This window comes from Chroicocephalus ridibundus, chromosome 26 (assembly GCF_963924245.1).
Source record: "Chroicocephalus ridibundus chromosome 26, bChrRid1.1, whole genome shotgun sequence".
Taxonomy (NCBI): Eukaryota; Metazoa; Chordata; class Aves; order Charadriiformes; family Laridae; genus Chroicocephalus; species Chroicocephalus ridibundus.
Window position 1 is genome coordinate 1,315,038 of NC_086309.1, and position 16,020 is coordinate 1,331,057.

General features: G+C 68.6%; 3 protein-coding genes across 7 annotated transcripts; 1 reads left to right on the top strand and 2 right to left on the bottom strand.

Annotated features, from left to right (window-relative positions):
• Nucleotides 1-279: 279 nt before the first annotated feature.
• On the bottom strand, nt 280-9,323 carry NKPD1 (NTPase KAP family P-loop domain containing 1). 3 transcript variants are annotated; one of them, XM_063318523.1, is made up of 5 exons: nt 8,773-9,323; nt 7,794-7,897; nt 4,145-4,289; nt 3,296-3,427; nt 280-2,469 (listed from the first exon to the last, which is right to left on the bottom strand). In XM_063318523.1, exons 2-5 carry the CDS (start codon nt 7,815-7,817, stop codon nt 830-832), a joined length of 1,941 nt encoding a protein of 646 aa, XP_063174593.1. In that variant the 5' UTR covers nt 7,818-7,897; nt 8,773-9,323; the 3' UTR covers nt 280-829. The 3 variants fall into 3 exon arrangements, with proteins under 3 accessions (XP_063174593.1, XP_063174594.1, XP_063174595.1); XM_063318524.1 differs by having other exon boundaries at nt 7,794-7,900; XM_063318525.1 differs by lacking the exons at nt 7,794-7,897; nt 8,773-9,323 and having other exon boundaries at nt 3,303-3,427; nt 4,145-4,159.
• A 1,166-nt stretch (nt 9,324-10,489) lies between these two features.
• BLOC1S3 (biogenesis of lysosomal organelles complex 1 subunit 3) lies at nt 10,490-12,190 on the top strand. The gene is made up of 2 exons (XM_063318544.1): nt 10,490-10,575; nt 10,858-12,190. Exon 2 carries the CDS (start codon nt 10,861-10,863, stop codon nt 11,353-11,355), a length of 495 nt encoding a protein of 164 aa, XP_063174614.1. The 5' UTR covers nt 10,490-10,575; nt 10,858-10,860; the 3' UTR covers nt 11,356-12,190.
• Nucleotides 12,191-12,498: 308 nt separating this feature from the next.
• Nucleotides 12,499-15,753, bottom strand: CCDC61 (coiled-coil domain containing 61). 3 transcript variants are annotated; one of them, XM_063318540.1, is made up of 14 exons: nt 15,691-15,753; nt 14,984-15,158; nt 14,814-14,896; nt 14,563-14,720; nt 14,327-14,479; nt 14,111-14,228; nt 13,959-14,041; nt 13,744-13,856; nt 13,574-13,649; nt 13,414-13,478; nt 13,218-13,296; nt 13,047-13,110; nt 12,849-12,915; nt 12,499-12,743 (listed from the first exon to the last, which is right to left on the bottom strand). In XM_063318540.1, the coding sequence occupies exons 2-14, from the start codon at nt 15,129-15,131 to the stop codon at nt 12,646-12,648; spliced, it is 1,305 nt and encodes a 434-aa protein (XP_063174610.1). In that variant the 5' UTR covers nt 15,132-15,158; nt 15,691-15,753; the 3' UTR covers nt 12,499-12,645. The 3 variants fall into 3 exon arrangements, with proteins under 3 accessions (XP_063174610.1, XP_063174609.1, XP_063174608.1); XM_063318539.1 differs by having other exon boundaries at nt 13,744-13,859; nt 15,596-15,729; XM_063318538.1 differs by having other exon boundaries at nt 12,500-12,743; nt 13,744-13,859.
• Nucleotides 15,754-16,020: the final 267 nt, after the last annotated feature.

A 16,020-nucleotide genomic window follows, 5' to 3' on the forward strand; every position in this document is an offset into this window, starting at 1 on the left:
GGAGCAGGTGGGAGATGCCGGCGGGAAGCTGGCTGGCAATTAACGCTGACGATGCCCCGGATCCCAATCGCGGGCTCCGCGCCCTGCTGCCGCCATCCCTCCCAATGGCGCCTTGGGCTGATTCCACCCCCCGCCCCCCCCCGCCCCCAAAAATTGCCACCCCCCCCCCCCCTTATTGCCTTTTCCGTCCCCTGAGACACCCCACCCCACCCCACCCCCCCTTAAGGAGGACCCAAAAAGCGTACTTAAGTCAAGATGCAGAGCGCGAGGTTTAATTAACTGGTTTATTATGGGACGACCCCCGCGGTCCTGGGGGGGCGCTTCGTGAGGAGCTCCTGAGGGACACGGCTCGAGGACGTCCGCCCTTTGGGGCCGCCCTGGCAGTGAGGCCAGCGGCCGCTTCGTGGTTTCTTGGGGTCGTCGTGTCCCCCCCCACGGGCCCCACTCACCAGGGGACGTTCCCTGGAGGGTGTCAGGGCGGGGGGCGGTGGGTACTTGGGCGCCGGGGTCCCTGGGATGGCAGCGACCTCCCCCTGGAGCCCCCCGGGTCATCTCGGGTCTCCTCTGGTCCCCTCCGGTCGCCCCAGCTCCATCCCCTGGTGGCATTTTCACCTCCTGCAGCGTCTCTTCTTGTGGACGAGCGGGACGGGAATCGTCCCCCGTCCCTGTCCCCAAAGAGGTCCCAAAAATATGCTGGGGGAGGACAACAGGTCGTGGGCATCCTCTGGCTGCCGGCCACAGGGGTGCCCTGGTGCCACCAACGTCCAAGCTTAATTCGGGGGCCTGACGTCCAGAGGCATCACCGGAGACCCAATGCCAGCGTCCGCCGTCACTCAGGGTGGGGACACTGGACACCGCGGGACACCGGGGCGGCGGTGGCTTTCTGCAGGCGGTCGAGACCGCGCAGGAGCCCCATCTTGTGCCGGATGGAGTGGTCCAGGTTGACGGTGACACCGAGGAAGGCGCGGGCGTCGCGGGCGGTGAAGGGGAAGTCGGAGGCGAGGAAGGTCTGGAAGAGCTCGGGGTCCCCGTCCAGGCTGAGGACGTTGTGCAGGGGCTGCCGCAGGGAGCTCAGCTCCCCCACGTTCTCCTGGAAGATGCTCCACAGGGATCGCGCGCCAAAATCCGCCGTCGGCCGGCTCTGCCAGGCATCCTCCAGGCACTGCAGCGCCCAGCTCAGCCGGCACGGCCACTGGTCGGCCAACACCACCCAAGCGGCGGCAGCGCGGGGCGAGGGGGTGCCGGGGGTGCCGGCGCGGTGCAGGAGGAGCCGTAGGGTGATGGGGATGGTGTTGACGATGCGACGGACGTGGGCACCGCTGGTGGGGAGGTAACGGGCGAGAGGGTCGGTGCTGTCGTGTAGGCAGCGGAAAGCTTCGTGGATGCAGCGGACGGCTTCGGCGTCCGCCTCCTGCCGGCTGGGAACCGCTGGGACGGCCTGGCACTTGGCTCGGCGTCGTTCCACGTTGCTGGTGATGATGCGGTACATGAGGTCCTCCCGCGTCTGGATGGCGGCTTCCAGGAATCGCAGGCGGGAGCGGGCACCCATCTCAGGGATGGAGAAGGGCAACGTCACCGTCCGGTTGAGGTAGAGGTAACCGTTGTCGGCAAGACCCTTCATGCAGCCGGTCTGCTCCAGGCAGGGGACGATGACGCTGGGATCCACAGCCAGGATGAAGATGAAGGGAGTGTTGGCTTCGGAGAGCAAGGTGTTCATGGCATTGAGGACGCCGGCCACCTTCTCAGGGTAGCAGATGTCCAGGCTGGTGATCTCCAGCACCACGCGGAGCCGTCGGCGCTCAAAGATCTCCATGAAGGACAAGAAGTCGACCAGCACCTCCACCTCATTGCGCACCTTGCTCATGAAGCCCAACTGGCTGGTGAACTTCTCGCTGTTGGTCAACCGCTCGATCTTTTGCTTCTCGCTGATCAACAGGTTCTTCAGGATGGAGAAAGCTCCCAGCGCCAAACCGGAACCCGAGAGCGAGGTGACGGCGCTGCCCACCACCTTCAAGGCGTGGTGGTCCTTGATGCCGGGCACCAAGAGGGCCACCAGCAGGATGGTGAGGCCGGCGCCCAGGACGAAGAGCAGCCCCCAGAGCTTGAGGCAGGTGCCCGTCTTGAGGACCCATTCCTTCTGGCTGAAGCCAGAGGCGAAGCGGGGCCGGGTGCCCATGACATGGTAGACGCTGAGGGGCAGAGCCCCAAAATGGTGGCGGATGCTGTCACAGAGGGTGGTGACCAAACCGGCCCAGAGCTTGTCGCAGCCGGCGTATTGCCAGGCGCTGAAGCGGATGAAGATGAACTCGATGTTCTTCCTCCTCAGGTGGCTCTCGGTGATGATGGGCTTGTAGAAGGCCAGGTACCAGAGGACCAGCAGCAACCCCCAGCCCTCGGGGCTACGTGGCTTCTGGTGGCTCCGGCGCAGCTCGGCCTCCTCCCGCCGCACCATCTCCTGCCGCATGAAGCCTTGGGGGAAAAGCGGGGATGAGGGACATGGGGGTGAAGGTGCCCTGAGCCTTACGGGGGGATGGGATGGGATGGGATGGGAAGGAGATGATGGGAAGGAGATGATGGGGTGGGGATGGGAAGGAGATGCGGATGGGATGGGGTGGGATGGGATGGGAAGGAGATGAGATGGGATGGGGATGGGATGGGATGGGATGGGATGGGATGGGATGGGATGGGATGGGATGGGATGGGGAGGAGATGGGATGGAATGGGAGCGGATGGGATGGGGATGGGAAGGAGATGATGGGAAGGAGATGATGGGAAGGAGATGATGGGATGGGGATGGGAAGGAGATAGGGATGGGATGTGATGGGGTGGGATGGGGTGGGGTGGGAGCTGGTGCAATGGGGGACGCCAAATGTAGGGGAGATGTGGGATGGGTGTTTATGAAAGAGGGACTTGAAAGCCAGGGGAGAAACTGGGATGGGATGGGATGGGATGGGATGGGATGGGATGGGAAGGAGATGGGAAGGGATGGGATGGGATGGGAAGGAGATGGGATGGGTTGGGGATGGGAAGGAGATGGGATGGGATGGGTGCTAGTGCCATGGGGTACCCCAAAGCTGTAGAAGAAAACGGGGTGGTGGGACAAGGGACAGGGACCCCCAAATCTGGGGACGAGGTGGGGGGACCAGGAAAGACACTGCTGCAACAGGGACCCCCCCAGTCCAGGGTGCAAACGGGCGGGATGCTGGTGCCATGGGGACCCCCCCGAAGCCAGCGGGGCTGGCTGGGAGGCTCCCGGGGGGGGTGACCCGTGGTGGCCCCGTGGCCCCACACCCACCAGTGACCTTGTCCAGCAGGGAGTAGAGGCGGTGGCCGCAGGGGGCGTAGAAGCCGACTGTGACGGGGGTGGCCGTGTGGCACAGTGTCTTGGAGAGGCAGCGGCAGTAGATGTCATCCTCCGTCAGCAGCTCTGGGGAGCGGGAGGGGACAGTTGGCGTGACCCTTGGCCGCCCCCCACGTCTGCAGGCGCTGGGGAGCCTGCCCCACCCTGGGACACGGGTGCTGGTGCCACAGGGACCCCAAATCTGGGATGGGATGGGATGGGATGGGATGGGAAGGAGATGGGGATAGCATGGGATGGGATGGGGATGGGAAGGAGATGGGATGGGGATGGGAAGGAGATGATGGGATGGGAATGGGAAGGAGATGGGGATGGGATGGGATGGGGATGGGATGGCATTGGGGATGGGATGGGAAGGAGATGATGGGATGGGGATGGGGATGGGATGGGGATGGGATGGGATGGGATGGGAAGGAGATGATGGGATGGGAAGGAGATGGGGATGGGATGGGAATGGGAAGGAGATGATGGGATGGGGATGGGAAGGAGATGGGGATGGGATGGGGATGGGGATGGGATGGCATTGGGGATGGGATGGGATGGGAAGGAGATGATGGGATGGGATGGGATGGGATGGGAAGGAGATGATGGGATGGGGATGGGGATGGGATGGGATGGGATGGGATGGGATGGGATGGGGAGGAGATGATGGGATGGGATGGGAAGGAAATGGGATGGGATGGGATGGAGATGGGATGGGGATGGGGACGGGATGGCCAGGCAGGCCAGGTGGGCCTGCCCCTCCCAGCTGCCTCTGTCCCCGCTGCTGTCCCCCCACCCCCGTACCTTGGTTGTCCCCGGGCTCCACCTCCACGAAGGCGCCGTCGCGGCAGGCGCAGGTGTCCCCCTCCAGGCCCAGGCAGGCCAGGTGCTCCTCACAGCACCCCGAGGATCCCGACGAGGACCCCCCACACGCCGGCGAGCAGGCACCCTGCCAGAGGGGAGGACGTGGGGCACCCACTGCACCCCCCAGGGACACCTCGGGGACGGTGGGACACGGGTGACGCAGGAGCAAACGGACATGGGCATATGGGCACGCTTGGTCGTGGGGACACCATGGGGAAATGGGGACGCCATGGGGACACGGGGACATCGAGACACGGGGACATGGGGACACCACGGGGACATGGGGACACACGGACATGGGGACACACAGACATGGGGACATGCGGACATGGGGACAGGGGGACACCGTGGGGACAGAGCCGCCTCATGGTTTTGGGGTGGTTTTAGGGAGGGTCGGCACCAAAATCCTGCTCTTCCGCTGTGTGACCCCATCCTTGTCCCCGAGGGCCTCAGGTCCCCATGGCCACTCCCTGAGCGCCCCCGTGGGGACGACGGGGGGGACCTGGGTGACAGGGGGTCTGTAAGGGGCGCGAGGCCGGAGCGGGCAGGACTGGAGTGGAGTGATGGGGACTGACCGGGACAAACCGCCTGGCTGGGTACCGGGGTGCTGGGGACACTGGGGAGCATGGGACAGCCTGGACTGGGAGCACTGGGAGCCATGGGACAGCCTGGACTGGGAGCACAGAGAGCCGTGGGGGCAGGCTGGACTGGGAGTGCTGGGACCCATGGAATAGCCTGGACTGGGAGCACTGGGAGCCATGGGGACAGCCTGGACTGGGAGCACTGGGACCCATGGAATAGCCTGGACTGGGAGCACTGGGAGCCATGGGACAGCCTGGACTGGGAGCACTGGGAGCCATGGAATAGCCTGGACTGGGAGCACTGGGAGCCATGGGGGCAGCCTGGACTGGGAGCATTGGGAGCCGTGGGGGCAGCCTGGACTGGGAGCACTGGGAGCCATGGAATAGCCTGGACTGGGAGCACTGGGAGCCATGGGGGCAGGCTGGACTGGGAGCACTGGGAGCCATGGGGGCAGCCTGGACTGGGAGCATTGGGAGCCATGGGGGCAGCCTGGACTGGGAGCACTGGGAGCCGTGGGGGCAGGCTGGACTGGGAGCACTGGGAGCCATGGAATAGCCTGGAGTGGGAGCACTGGGAGCCGTGGGGGCAGCCTGGACTGGGAGCACTGGGAGCCATGGAATAGCCTGGACTGGGAGCACTGGGAGCCATGGGACAGCCTGGACTGGGAGCACTGGGAGCCATGGAATAGCCTGGACTGGGAGCACTGGGAGCCATGGGGGCAGCCTGGACTGGGAGCACTGGGAGCCATGGGGACAGCCTGGACTGGGAGCACTGGGGAGCATGGGACAGCCTGGACTGGGACCACTGGGAGCCATGGGGGCAGGCTGGACTGGGAGCACTGGGAGCCATGGGGGCAGGCTGGACTGGGAGCATTGGGAGCCATGGGACAGCCTGGACTGGGAGCACTGGGAGCCATGGAATAGCCTGGACTGGGAGCACTGGGAGCCATGGGGGCAGCCTGGACTGGGAGCACTGAGAGCCATGGAATAGCCTGGACTGGGAGCACTGGGAGCCGTGGGGGCAGGCTGGACTGGGAGCACTGGGAGCCATGGAATAGCCTGGACTGGGAGCACTGGGAGCCATGGGGACAGCCTGGACTGGGAGCACTGGGAGCCATGGGGGCAGCCTGGACTGGGAGCACTGGGAGCCGTGGGGGCAGGCTGGACTGGGAGCACTGGGAGCACTGGGAGCCATGGAATAGCCTGGACTGGGAGCACTGGGAGCCATGGGGGCAGCCTGGACTGGGAGCACTGAGAGCCATGGGGACAGCCTGGACTGGGAGCACTGGGGAGCATGGGACAGCCTGGACTGGGAGGACTGGGAGCCATGGGGGCAGGCTGGACTGGGAGCACTGGGAGCCATGGGGGCAGCCTGGACTGGGAGCATTGGGAGCCATGGGGACAGCCTGGACTGGGAGCACTGGGAGCCATGGGGGCAGGCTGGACTGGGAGCACTGGGAGCCGTGGGGGCAGCCTGGACTGGGAGCATTGGGAGCCTTGGGGACAGCCTGGACTGGGAGCACTGGGAGCCATGGGGGCAGCCTGGACTGGGAGCACTGGGAGCCATGGAATAGCCTGGACTGGGAGCACTGAGAGCCATGGGGGCAGCCTGGACTGGGAGCACTGGGAGCCATGGGACAGCCTGGACTGGGAGCACTGAGAGCCATGGGGGCAGCCTGGACTGGGAGCACTGGGAGCCGTGGGGGCAGGCTGGACTGGGAGCACTGGGAGCCATGGAATAGCCTGGACTGGGAGCACTGGGAGCCATGGGGGCAGCCTGGACTGGGAGCACTGAGAGCCATGGGACAGCCTGGACTGGGAGCACTGGGGAGCATGGTACAGCCTGGACTGGGAGGACTGGGAGCCATGGGGGCAGGCTGGACTGGGAGCACTGAGAGCCATGGGACAGCCTGGACTGGGAGCACTGGGGAGCATGGGACAGCCTGGACTGGGACCACTGGGAGCCATGGGGGCAGGCTGGACTGGGAGCACTGGGAGCCATGGGGGCAGCCTGGACTGGGAGCATTGGGAGCCATGGGGGCAGCCTGGACTGGGAGCACTGGGAGCCATGGGGGCAGCCTGGACTGGGAGCATTGGGAGCCATGGAATAGGCTGGACTGGGAGCACTGGGAGCCATGGGGGCAGCCTGGACTGGGAGCACTGGGAGCCATGGGGGCAGCCTGGACTGGGAGCATTGGGAGCCATGGGGACAGCCTGGACTGGGAGCACTGGGAGCCATGGGGGCAGCCTGGACTGGGCGCACTGGGAGCCATGGGGGCAGCCTGGACTGGGAGCATTGGGAGCCATGGAATAGGCTGGACTGGGAGCACTGGGAGCCATGGGGGCAGCCTGGACTGGGAGCATTGGGAGCCATGGGGACAGCCTGGACTGGGAGCACTGGGAGCTGTGGGGGCAGGCTGGACTGGGAGCACTGGGACATCCTGAACTGGGGACTCTGTTAGAGCCTGCAAAAGGGGCACAGGGTCAGCCAGGACTGGGGACACTGGTGACCATAGCCCAGCCTGTACTGGGGACACTGGTGACCATGGGGCAGCCTGTACTGGGGACACTGGTCACCATGGAACAGCCTATACCAGGGACACTGGTGACCATGGGGCAGCCTGTACTGGGGATACTGGTGACCGTAGCCCAGCCTGTACTTGGGACACCGGTCACCATGGAACAGCCTATACTGGGGACACTGGTGACCATGGGGCAGCCTGTACTGGGGACACTGGTCACCATGGGACAGCCTATACTGGGGACACTGGTGACCATAGCCCAGCCTGTACTGGGGATACTGGTGACCATAGCCCAGCCTGTACTGGGGACACTGGTCACCATGGAACAGCCTATACTGGGGACACTGGTGACCATGGGGCAGCCTGTACTGGGGACACTGGTGGCTGGGGCCCCGCACCCTCTCCCCCCCGCCCCGTACCCCCCACAAGCTGCCCCAGGGCCACCCCCCAGGGCCTCATCCCGCCCTGTCCCCGTCCCCATCCTACCCCTGGCAGCGCCTCCGGCTCCATCCCCGTCTGCCTCCGGCCACATCGGTCCCCGGCTCCGCTCCCCACTGGATTTATACTGGGTCAGGATCCGGCCCCCGCCGCTGCTGGGCCGGGAAGGAAATAATTAGGTGTGGATCAGGTAGAAATTCCGGCTGCGCCGGCGGGAGCTTCGCCTGAGTCAGGGCCCAGCAACGCCCGCGGAGGCTCCAGCCCCCACGGAGGGACGGGGGTGTGGGGTGGGACGGGGAGACGGGGCAGGGGACGCGTCCCGCCAGAGATGGCGGGGGCTGAAGGGGACATGGGGACGTGGGGGGTGGAGGGGATATGGGGGGGGGGGACGACACGACTGGAGGGATGAGGGACGCAGGGACAGAGGGGATGTGGGGATGCAGGGGACAGGGGGGGATGCAGGGGACGGGGGGGGACATCAGGGATGCAGGGACAGGGGGGGATGCAGGGGACAGGGGGGACATCAGGGATGCAGGGACGGGGGGGACGCAGGGGACAGGGGGGGACATCAGGGATGCAGGGACAGGGGGGGATGCAGGGGACAGGGGGGGACATCAGGGATGCAGGGACGGGGGGGATGCAGGGGACAGGGGGGACATCAGGGATGCAGGGACAGGGGGGGATGCAGGGGACGGGGGGAAGACGGGGAGATGCAGGGATGGGGGGGCGTGGGGAGGTGCAGGGGACACAGGGGACCTGAGGGGACGTGGGGGACAGCAGGGACGCGGGGCGGACATGGGGTATGCGGTGACAGGGGGACACGGGGGTGCAGGGACACGCGGGACACAGGGGCAAAGGGGATACGGTGGGGCTGAGGGGGACACAGGAGGCCTGAGGGGACACAGGGACACCGGGGAGACAGAGGGGACACTGGGGGGGTTGCGGGGACACTGGGGACGCGGAGGCTCCCGTCAGGCAGGGCCAGGAGCCAGCGGCCGCCGGCAGAGCTGAGGGGACAGCCGCTCGCTGCCCGCCTCTGCCGGTGACACGGCCATGCCATCATCACCGCGCCATCGCCCCGCCATCGCCGTGACATCGCCGTGACATCGCCGCTTCCTGTGGCCAGTGGCTCCTGCCAGAGGAACCTGCTTGCCCGCCAGCCACCAGCGCCAGTGACACTCATGGCCACCGTGCCCGCCCCATCCAGGGGACATGAGGGACACCAGGGATGTGGGTGGGGGGACACACGCAGGGACACAGGGACAAGGCTGGAGGGACTTGGGGACAAGCGGGCGCAAGGAGGGCACAGGGGACGGAGGGGACCCGGGGGATGCAGGGGACGTGGGGACGCAGAGGGCAGCCGGGGGACAGGGGGGCCGTAAGGGGCCAGCGTGGGGGCGGGTGGCAGCGGTGGCATCTCCTGGCGGTGGCCTCGGCGCCCCGAAAAGGGCTGAGCAGCCACGTGCGTCACCGGGAGGCCGTGACCGGGGTCCCTGTGTCCCAGCGCCCCCCCTCCCCCCCCCAGAGCCCTCCCGGCCCCACGGGGGACAGGGTGGGTGTGGACAACACGGCGACGGGGGGCGGGGGGGGGGGGGGGGGGTAGTGGGTCCCCGATGGGGACACAGGGGACAAGGGGGGGGACATGGTGACACCCTCCGCGCAGGTGCCACCGTGGAGAAATGGGAGTTGGGGGGGGGACGGGACAGTGGTAACCCCCCCCCCCCCCAGGCCCCATGGACTCCCAGCCCCCCATCGGCAAGCTGGTGAGTGGGGGGTGGGGGGGGGTCCTATGGGATCTGTAGAGCTGGGACGGGGGGTGGGGGGTGTCCTGCGATCACCCACGGGGGGGTGCACACCCACCACCAGCCCACCCCCCCCCCCCCCGCCGGCGGCTCCCAGCACCCCGTGGGCTCAGCTGGGGGCACCCACGGGTGACAGGGGGCACCCAGCCCCCCCCCCCCCAGCACCCACTCTCCTGGGGTCAGGGTGTTTTGGGGGGGGGTGTCTCAGGGGTCCTGGGAGGTTGAGGGTGTTGCAGGTACCCCCCCGCCCCCACCCCAGTGTCCTCCAGTGACCCGGTCTCCCCCAGTACCCTCCAGTCTCCCCCAGGTCGTTCCCCCAGTTCCTCCCAGTCCCCCCCCAGTCTCCCCCAGTTCCTCTCCCCCACCCCACGTCCCTCCCCGTGACCCCAATCTCCCCCAGTCCCCCCCCATCCCTCCCAGTACCCCCCAGTACCCCCACGTCACCCCAGTGTCCCCCAGTCCCTCCAGTACCCCGCTATTCTCCCCTATCCCCCCCCCCAGTCTCCCCCATTCTCCCCCAGTATGCCCCCTCAGACCCCCAGTCTCCCCCAGTCCCCCCCACCCAGTTTCCCCAGTACCCCCCAGACCCCCAGTCCCTCCCAGCAACCCCCGGTCTCCCCCAGTCCCCCCCATCCCTCCCAGTAACCCCCAGTATCCCCCAGTCTCCCCCAGTTTTCCCAGTACCCCCCCCAGACTCCCAGTTCCCCCAGTCCCTCGCAGCAACCCCCATTCCCCCCCCAGTTTCCCCAGTACTCTCCAGACCCCCAGTCCCCCCACTCCCTCCCAGCAACCCCCCGTCTCCCCCAGACCCCCAGTAACCCCCAGTTTCCCCAGTACCCCCCCACACCCCCAGCGCCCCCCCCGCCGCAGCGCCCCCCCCCCGCCCCGCCGCCAGGGGGCAGAGCGCACCCCGCCGCCCGCCCCGCGCATGCGCCGCGCAAGGGCACTTCCGGGATGGAGGCTGCCCTCCCCCCGGCACGTGACGCGGTGCCCACTGTCATGTGACCTGCGGCGGCGCCGGGCTGGAGGTGGGAGATGCCGGGGGGTCCCGGGGGGGCAGAGCCCGGGGGCTGGGGCCGCCGGGGGGGGGGTGTTCCCTGGGCGTGGGGAGGAGGAACTGGGGGTCTCCGTGGGGCCGGGAGGTCCCTGGGCTGGGGGAGGGGCTGAGGCTTGGTTGGGGGTCAGAGGGTCGAGGGGACCCGGGGGGGGGACTGAGCACGGCGGGAGGCGGGGGGGCAGAGGTTGGGGACACCGGGGGGGGGGGGGGTGGGGTGTGCTGTCCCCCTGACCCCCCTGCTGTCCTCCCCCAGGCCATGGCCGCCCCCCGCCCCCCCAGGGTGGTGCCGGGCGAAGCCTCCGAGAGCGACTCGGAGCCGGAGCTGCTGGGGGGGGCGACCGGGGGGGTCCCCGGGGCCGGGCTGAAGGTGCCGGGTGAAGCCTCTGAGACCGAAGAAGAGGAGGAGGAGGAGGAGGAGGGGGGTGAGAGGCCGAAGCCCCCCCCGTTGCTGGCAGAGGAGCCGGCGGTGGTTTGGGGGGGCCGGGGGGGCCCCTCACTGCTGCAGCAGCGGCTGTGGGAGGGCTCGGGGCGGCTGCGGGGGGCGGTGGGCAGCGCCCTGCGGCAGAGCTACGGCAGCGCCGCCCGGCACCTTGGGGGGCTGGGGGGGGCCCTGGGCCGGGCACAGGCCACCGCCGCCGCCGCTGCCCACTGCCTGCGCCTGGCTCGTCGTGACCTGCGCGCCGTGGCCGCCACCGTCGACATTGTCACCGCCTGCCGCCTCCTGCCCGACATCCGCCTGCCCGCGCTCTGAGCGATGACGCCGGGGCCTGGCACCCGCCGCCCCCGGCCTCTCTGCCGCTGGCACCCCCCGGCAGCGTCACTGTCTGTCACCGTCTGCCGGACAGCACGGGCAGCAGCATCCTCATGGCGTCACCAGCATCACCGCATGGCATCGCCAGCGTCCTCGTGGCGTCACCGGCATCCTCGTAGCGTCACCCCGTGGTGTCACCGGCATCCTCATGGCGTCACCAGCATCACCGCATGGCATCGCCAGCGTCCTCGTGGCGTTACCGGCATCCTCCTGGCATCGCAAGCTGGCATCATCCGCATCACCACGTGGCCTCACCAGTGTCCTCCTGGCATCACCGACATCCTCATAGTGTCACCACATGGTGTCACCAGCATCCTCGTGGCACCGCCGGCGCTGTAGGCAGCGGCATCCTCGTGGCATCACCAGCGTTTTCGTGGCGCTACTGGCATTCTCATGGTGTCACTGGCACCGTGTTCTCTGTGGCAGGGTGGTCACCGCGGGCGTTGTCACCGCAGCACCCTCCCGAGGGTACGGTTGTGGTGGCACCGTCACCGAGTCGTGGCTCCAGCACCCCACGCTGTCCCCAGGACCTTTGTGCCGTGGTGGCAGCATCGTCACCGGTGTGGCCATGGTGGCACGAAATGTGGCTTCGGCGCGAGAGACTGGCCGCCCGGACCCCCAGCACCTCCGTGCTCTGGTGGCATTGTCACTGGTGGCCTCGTGGCTGGCTGCCAGCGTCACTGAACTGTGGCCCTGGGCTGGCTCCAGCCACCGTTGTCCCAAAACGCCACCATTTTGTATGACATGGAGCTGAATAAAATGTGGCACAGCTACAGCAGGGGGCTTGGCCAGCGCTGTGGGGACAGCAGTGTCACCGGAGGGGATGCAGGGACACCCACCTGAAGGGGTGTCAGGCCATCGGAGGCGGGGTGCAGGGTAGCTGTGACATGGGTGCGGGTGTCACATCGTGGTGGCCTGGGCCATGGTCTGTGTCCCCCATGTCCCTAAGCCGTGGCACTGTCCCCTGTCACCCCCGGCCATGTCCCTAGCGTCCCCCCTCCTGCCACGTCCCCAGAAACAGGACACGGGGCAGGGGACAGTGAGTGGGGACACACAGGCCCCCCCCCAAGCAGCGGGACACACCTTGAGGCCATACAAAGGTTTATTTGGGGGGACATTTGCCCCCCCTGTGCCAGTGCTGTCACCCCCTGGGGACACAGGGGGGGAGCTGAGGGTCCCCAGGGGTCCCCTGGGAGTCCCCGAAGCGGGTGTGGAGGCGCCCCGGGGGGGTCAGAGGCGGGTGTCCAGGCTCTCCATGTACTCCTGCAGCGCCTGCAGCCGGGCGTCGATCTCGGCCAGCTCGGCCGAGGGCTCCTCAGAGCAGTTCTCTTTGCGGGGGGGGGGGGGGGGGGGGGCAGGGACAAGGGAAAATGGGTTAAAAACCGACCTAAATCGGGGTGGGGGACACCCGGAAAATGCACGGGGGCGCTCACCTTTCCCAGGGCGCTCGCTGGCTACGCTGCCCATGGGCGCCTTGCGGCCGGCAGCCGGGCGGGGGGCCTGGGGAGAGAGGGAGGAGGTGGCGGTGGCACCGGTGTCCTGTCACCCCACTTAGGGGGGGAGACCCCCCAAAGCTGGGGAGGGGAATCGGGGCGGGGGGGGTGTCCCAGGCATCTGGGGGGGCCACTCACCACGCCAGGGCTGTTCCAAGATAAGGTACTCAGAGCTCTCTGGGCGCGGGTCTCCCTCCTGCCTCTGCCCCACGGAGGGAGGAGGGGTTAAGGGGTGCTGGGGGGGGCGGGGGAGCAAACATCCTGCCCCCCACCCCACACCCCCCCGCTGCCCCCCACCCTGGCGGTTACCTGGGGGGCAGGGGCTTGGACCGCTCATCAGCTTCACTGCTGGAACTCACCGCCGAGCGCCGGCTCCGGAAGCTTTCGGCTGTGGGGAGAAATGGGAGTTGGGGGGGGGCGGGGCGAAGGAGCCCCAGCACCCAGTGGGTGCTCCCCCCACCCCGGGTGCCCCCCCACTCCCACCCCTCAGCACATCCCCACTCACCCGAGGAGCTGCGACCACGGCTCCTCGCCGGGCTGGCGCTGCCGAAAGCTGCCCCGTGCCGCTGGCTGCACCCAAGGGAGACGGTGGTTAAGGGCGGGGGGGGGGGGGCTGAGGGGGGACAGGGGATGGGGACAGTGACAACCCCAATGTCACCGCTTACTTTTTGAGCCCGGCCTCCTGCCGCCGCTGACGGGCCCTGACGAAGGCCGTGGGGTCAAAGCGCGGCGGGCGGGAGCCTGGCGGGGGGTAGAGGAGGGTGTTGGGGCAGGGAGGGGGGGCAAACCATGTGTCCCCCCCCTCACTCCACGTGTGTCCCTCAGCGTCCCCCACCTGCGGGTGATGGGGACCGTGACGGGGGGCGGCCCTGGCCGCCACGGCGGCTTTCCCGGGACGCCGAGCGTCGTTCCTGGGGACGGCTGGCCGTGCCGACGGGTGTCCGGTGGCTGCTGAGGGGACCGGCGGCGTGAGGGCGGGGGGGGGTCAGGGGGCACACCTCACGCCCAGGCAGGGCCCCCCGCTCCCCGTGCCCCCCAGCCCGGCCTCACCCCCTCTTGCAGGAGGCCAGCTCGGCCGTCAGGCTCTTCACCCGCTGCTGCAGCCTCCGCTCCGACGCCTTCACCTCCGCCAGCTGCAAGATGCGGGGGGATGAAAGGTTCCCTCTGCTGCCACCGGCCCCCCCCAGCCCCCCCCAGCCCACCTCAGCAGCCAGTTGCCGGTGCTCGCGCTGGTGCCGGGCCTTCTCCCGCGCCAGCTCGTCTTTCATCCTCCGCAGTGCCGTTGCTTCTGCTGCCCGCTTCTCCAGCGCCCGCCGCAGCCTGCCGAGGTATGTGGTGAGGGGGGGAGGTTGGGGGGGGCGTCCCTCCTGGCTCTGGGGTCCCCCCGAACCCTTCCCGCTGACTCGAGCACAGCTCACCCGTCCTGCAGGTGCCGGATCTCGGCATCTCGGCCATCGTCCCTGCGCCGAGCCCGGAGCCGCGCCAGCTCCTCTCGCAGCTCCCGCACCAGGCGGTGCAGCGCAGCAGGATCCGGCCTCCCGGCGTAGGGCAGCGGCAGCGGGTAGTGGATCCTGGAAGGGGGGGGGCAATATGGCAGGGGGGGTGAGGGTAGTGTCCCCCCGGTCCTGCCCCCCCGCTCGCTGTCCCCTGTTACCTGTCGAACTCGACGGAGTAGACAAGGATGAGGTAGCGCTTGGCATTGAGAGGGGAAGCGGTGGAGGGGGGAGGCCGGGGCATGGCCCCCACTTTGCGGCTGCGCAGGGCCTCCAGGTCGGCGTAGGTGAGGAGCTCCAGGCTGACGGACTCGCTGCTCTGCGGAAGGGAAAAGTTGGGGAGGGGGGGGCTCAGTGGGACACACACACACACAACCCCCCCGAAACACGGCAGGGACGTCGCCGGCCTCACCTGCGTCAGCGCCGACTCCAGCATGCTGCAGAAAACCCCAAATTGCTTGAAATTCCCCGTTTTGTGGGTGAGCTCCTCGATGACTGCAAGGAAAGGGGGGGGTCCAGTCAGTCAGCATTCCGGGGGGAATGTGCGTGTCCCCCCCCGCACCCTCCTCCACCGGGACTCACAGGCGGCGTCGAACTCGCCCCTCCACTGGTCCATGGTGCCGTGGGCTTCCACCTCCACCCCCAGCGCGGCGGGGGCCAGGCGCAGCCGGACGGTGTGCCCCCCGCCCCGGAAGGCAAGGTCAGCCTGCAGGTACCGCGGCTCCTCCATGACGCTGGCGCGGGGGCGGGGGGGAACCTGCGGGGGGGGGGAGAGCACGCTTGGGACCTGCGGGAGGCACCCCCAGGAGGTGGGGGGGGGGCACCCCTGGGAAACGGGACCCAGGTCCAAGGGGCTGGGGGGGGAGGGGTTTAGGGTGGACTCTGAGGTGGTGGGTGTATGGGGGGGGGGGGTGTGGCACAGATTTTTTGGGGGACGCTGACAGGGGGAGTGGGAGGGGAGGCCGCAGCACGGAGGGGACCCACCGGGTCATTTGGGGACCGGGGCGGGGGGGGCAGTTTGAAGCGGGGGGAGGGAGAACAGAGGGACACGGGGAGAGCCCAGGCCTTGGTTGGGGGGGGGCTGCTCCGGAAGGTGGGGGTGGGCAGGGCTCGGGGGGGCTGTTCGAGGGGGTACGACAGGGCTTTATGGGGGCTCTGGGGGGAGCAGGGCCCCGGGGTCTGTTCTGGCCGTACCGGGGGCTCTTCAGGCGGCAGAGATCGGGCAGGCCTGGCCGGGGGGCGCTGCTGGGGGCCGGGGACCCCCCCCCGGCCCGGCCCCGCTCACTCACCGCCCGCCGCGCTCCTCCGCCGCCTCAGCCGCAGCCCCGCCTCCCCGCGGCCCTTCCCCCGCCCCATTGGCCGGCTGCGCCTCGCCCCGGCGTCTCATTGGCTTCCGCCGCCGCCTGTTCCCTCCCGCCCCGCCTCCCCGCAGGCGGCCGTTAGCCGCGCCGCGCACCGCTGCTATTGGCTGTCAGGCGGAGACGGGCTCCCGCCTCTGCGTAGCCATTGGTTTCTGCGGCTGTCAGTCATTACCCCTGGGAAGGGGGAGGAGCCACCTGCGCCTGTGGTGCCCCCTGCTGGCAAGGCCCCGCCCCCTCATTCATGCCTGCAGCGCCCCG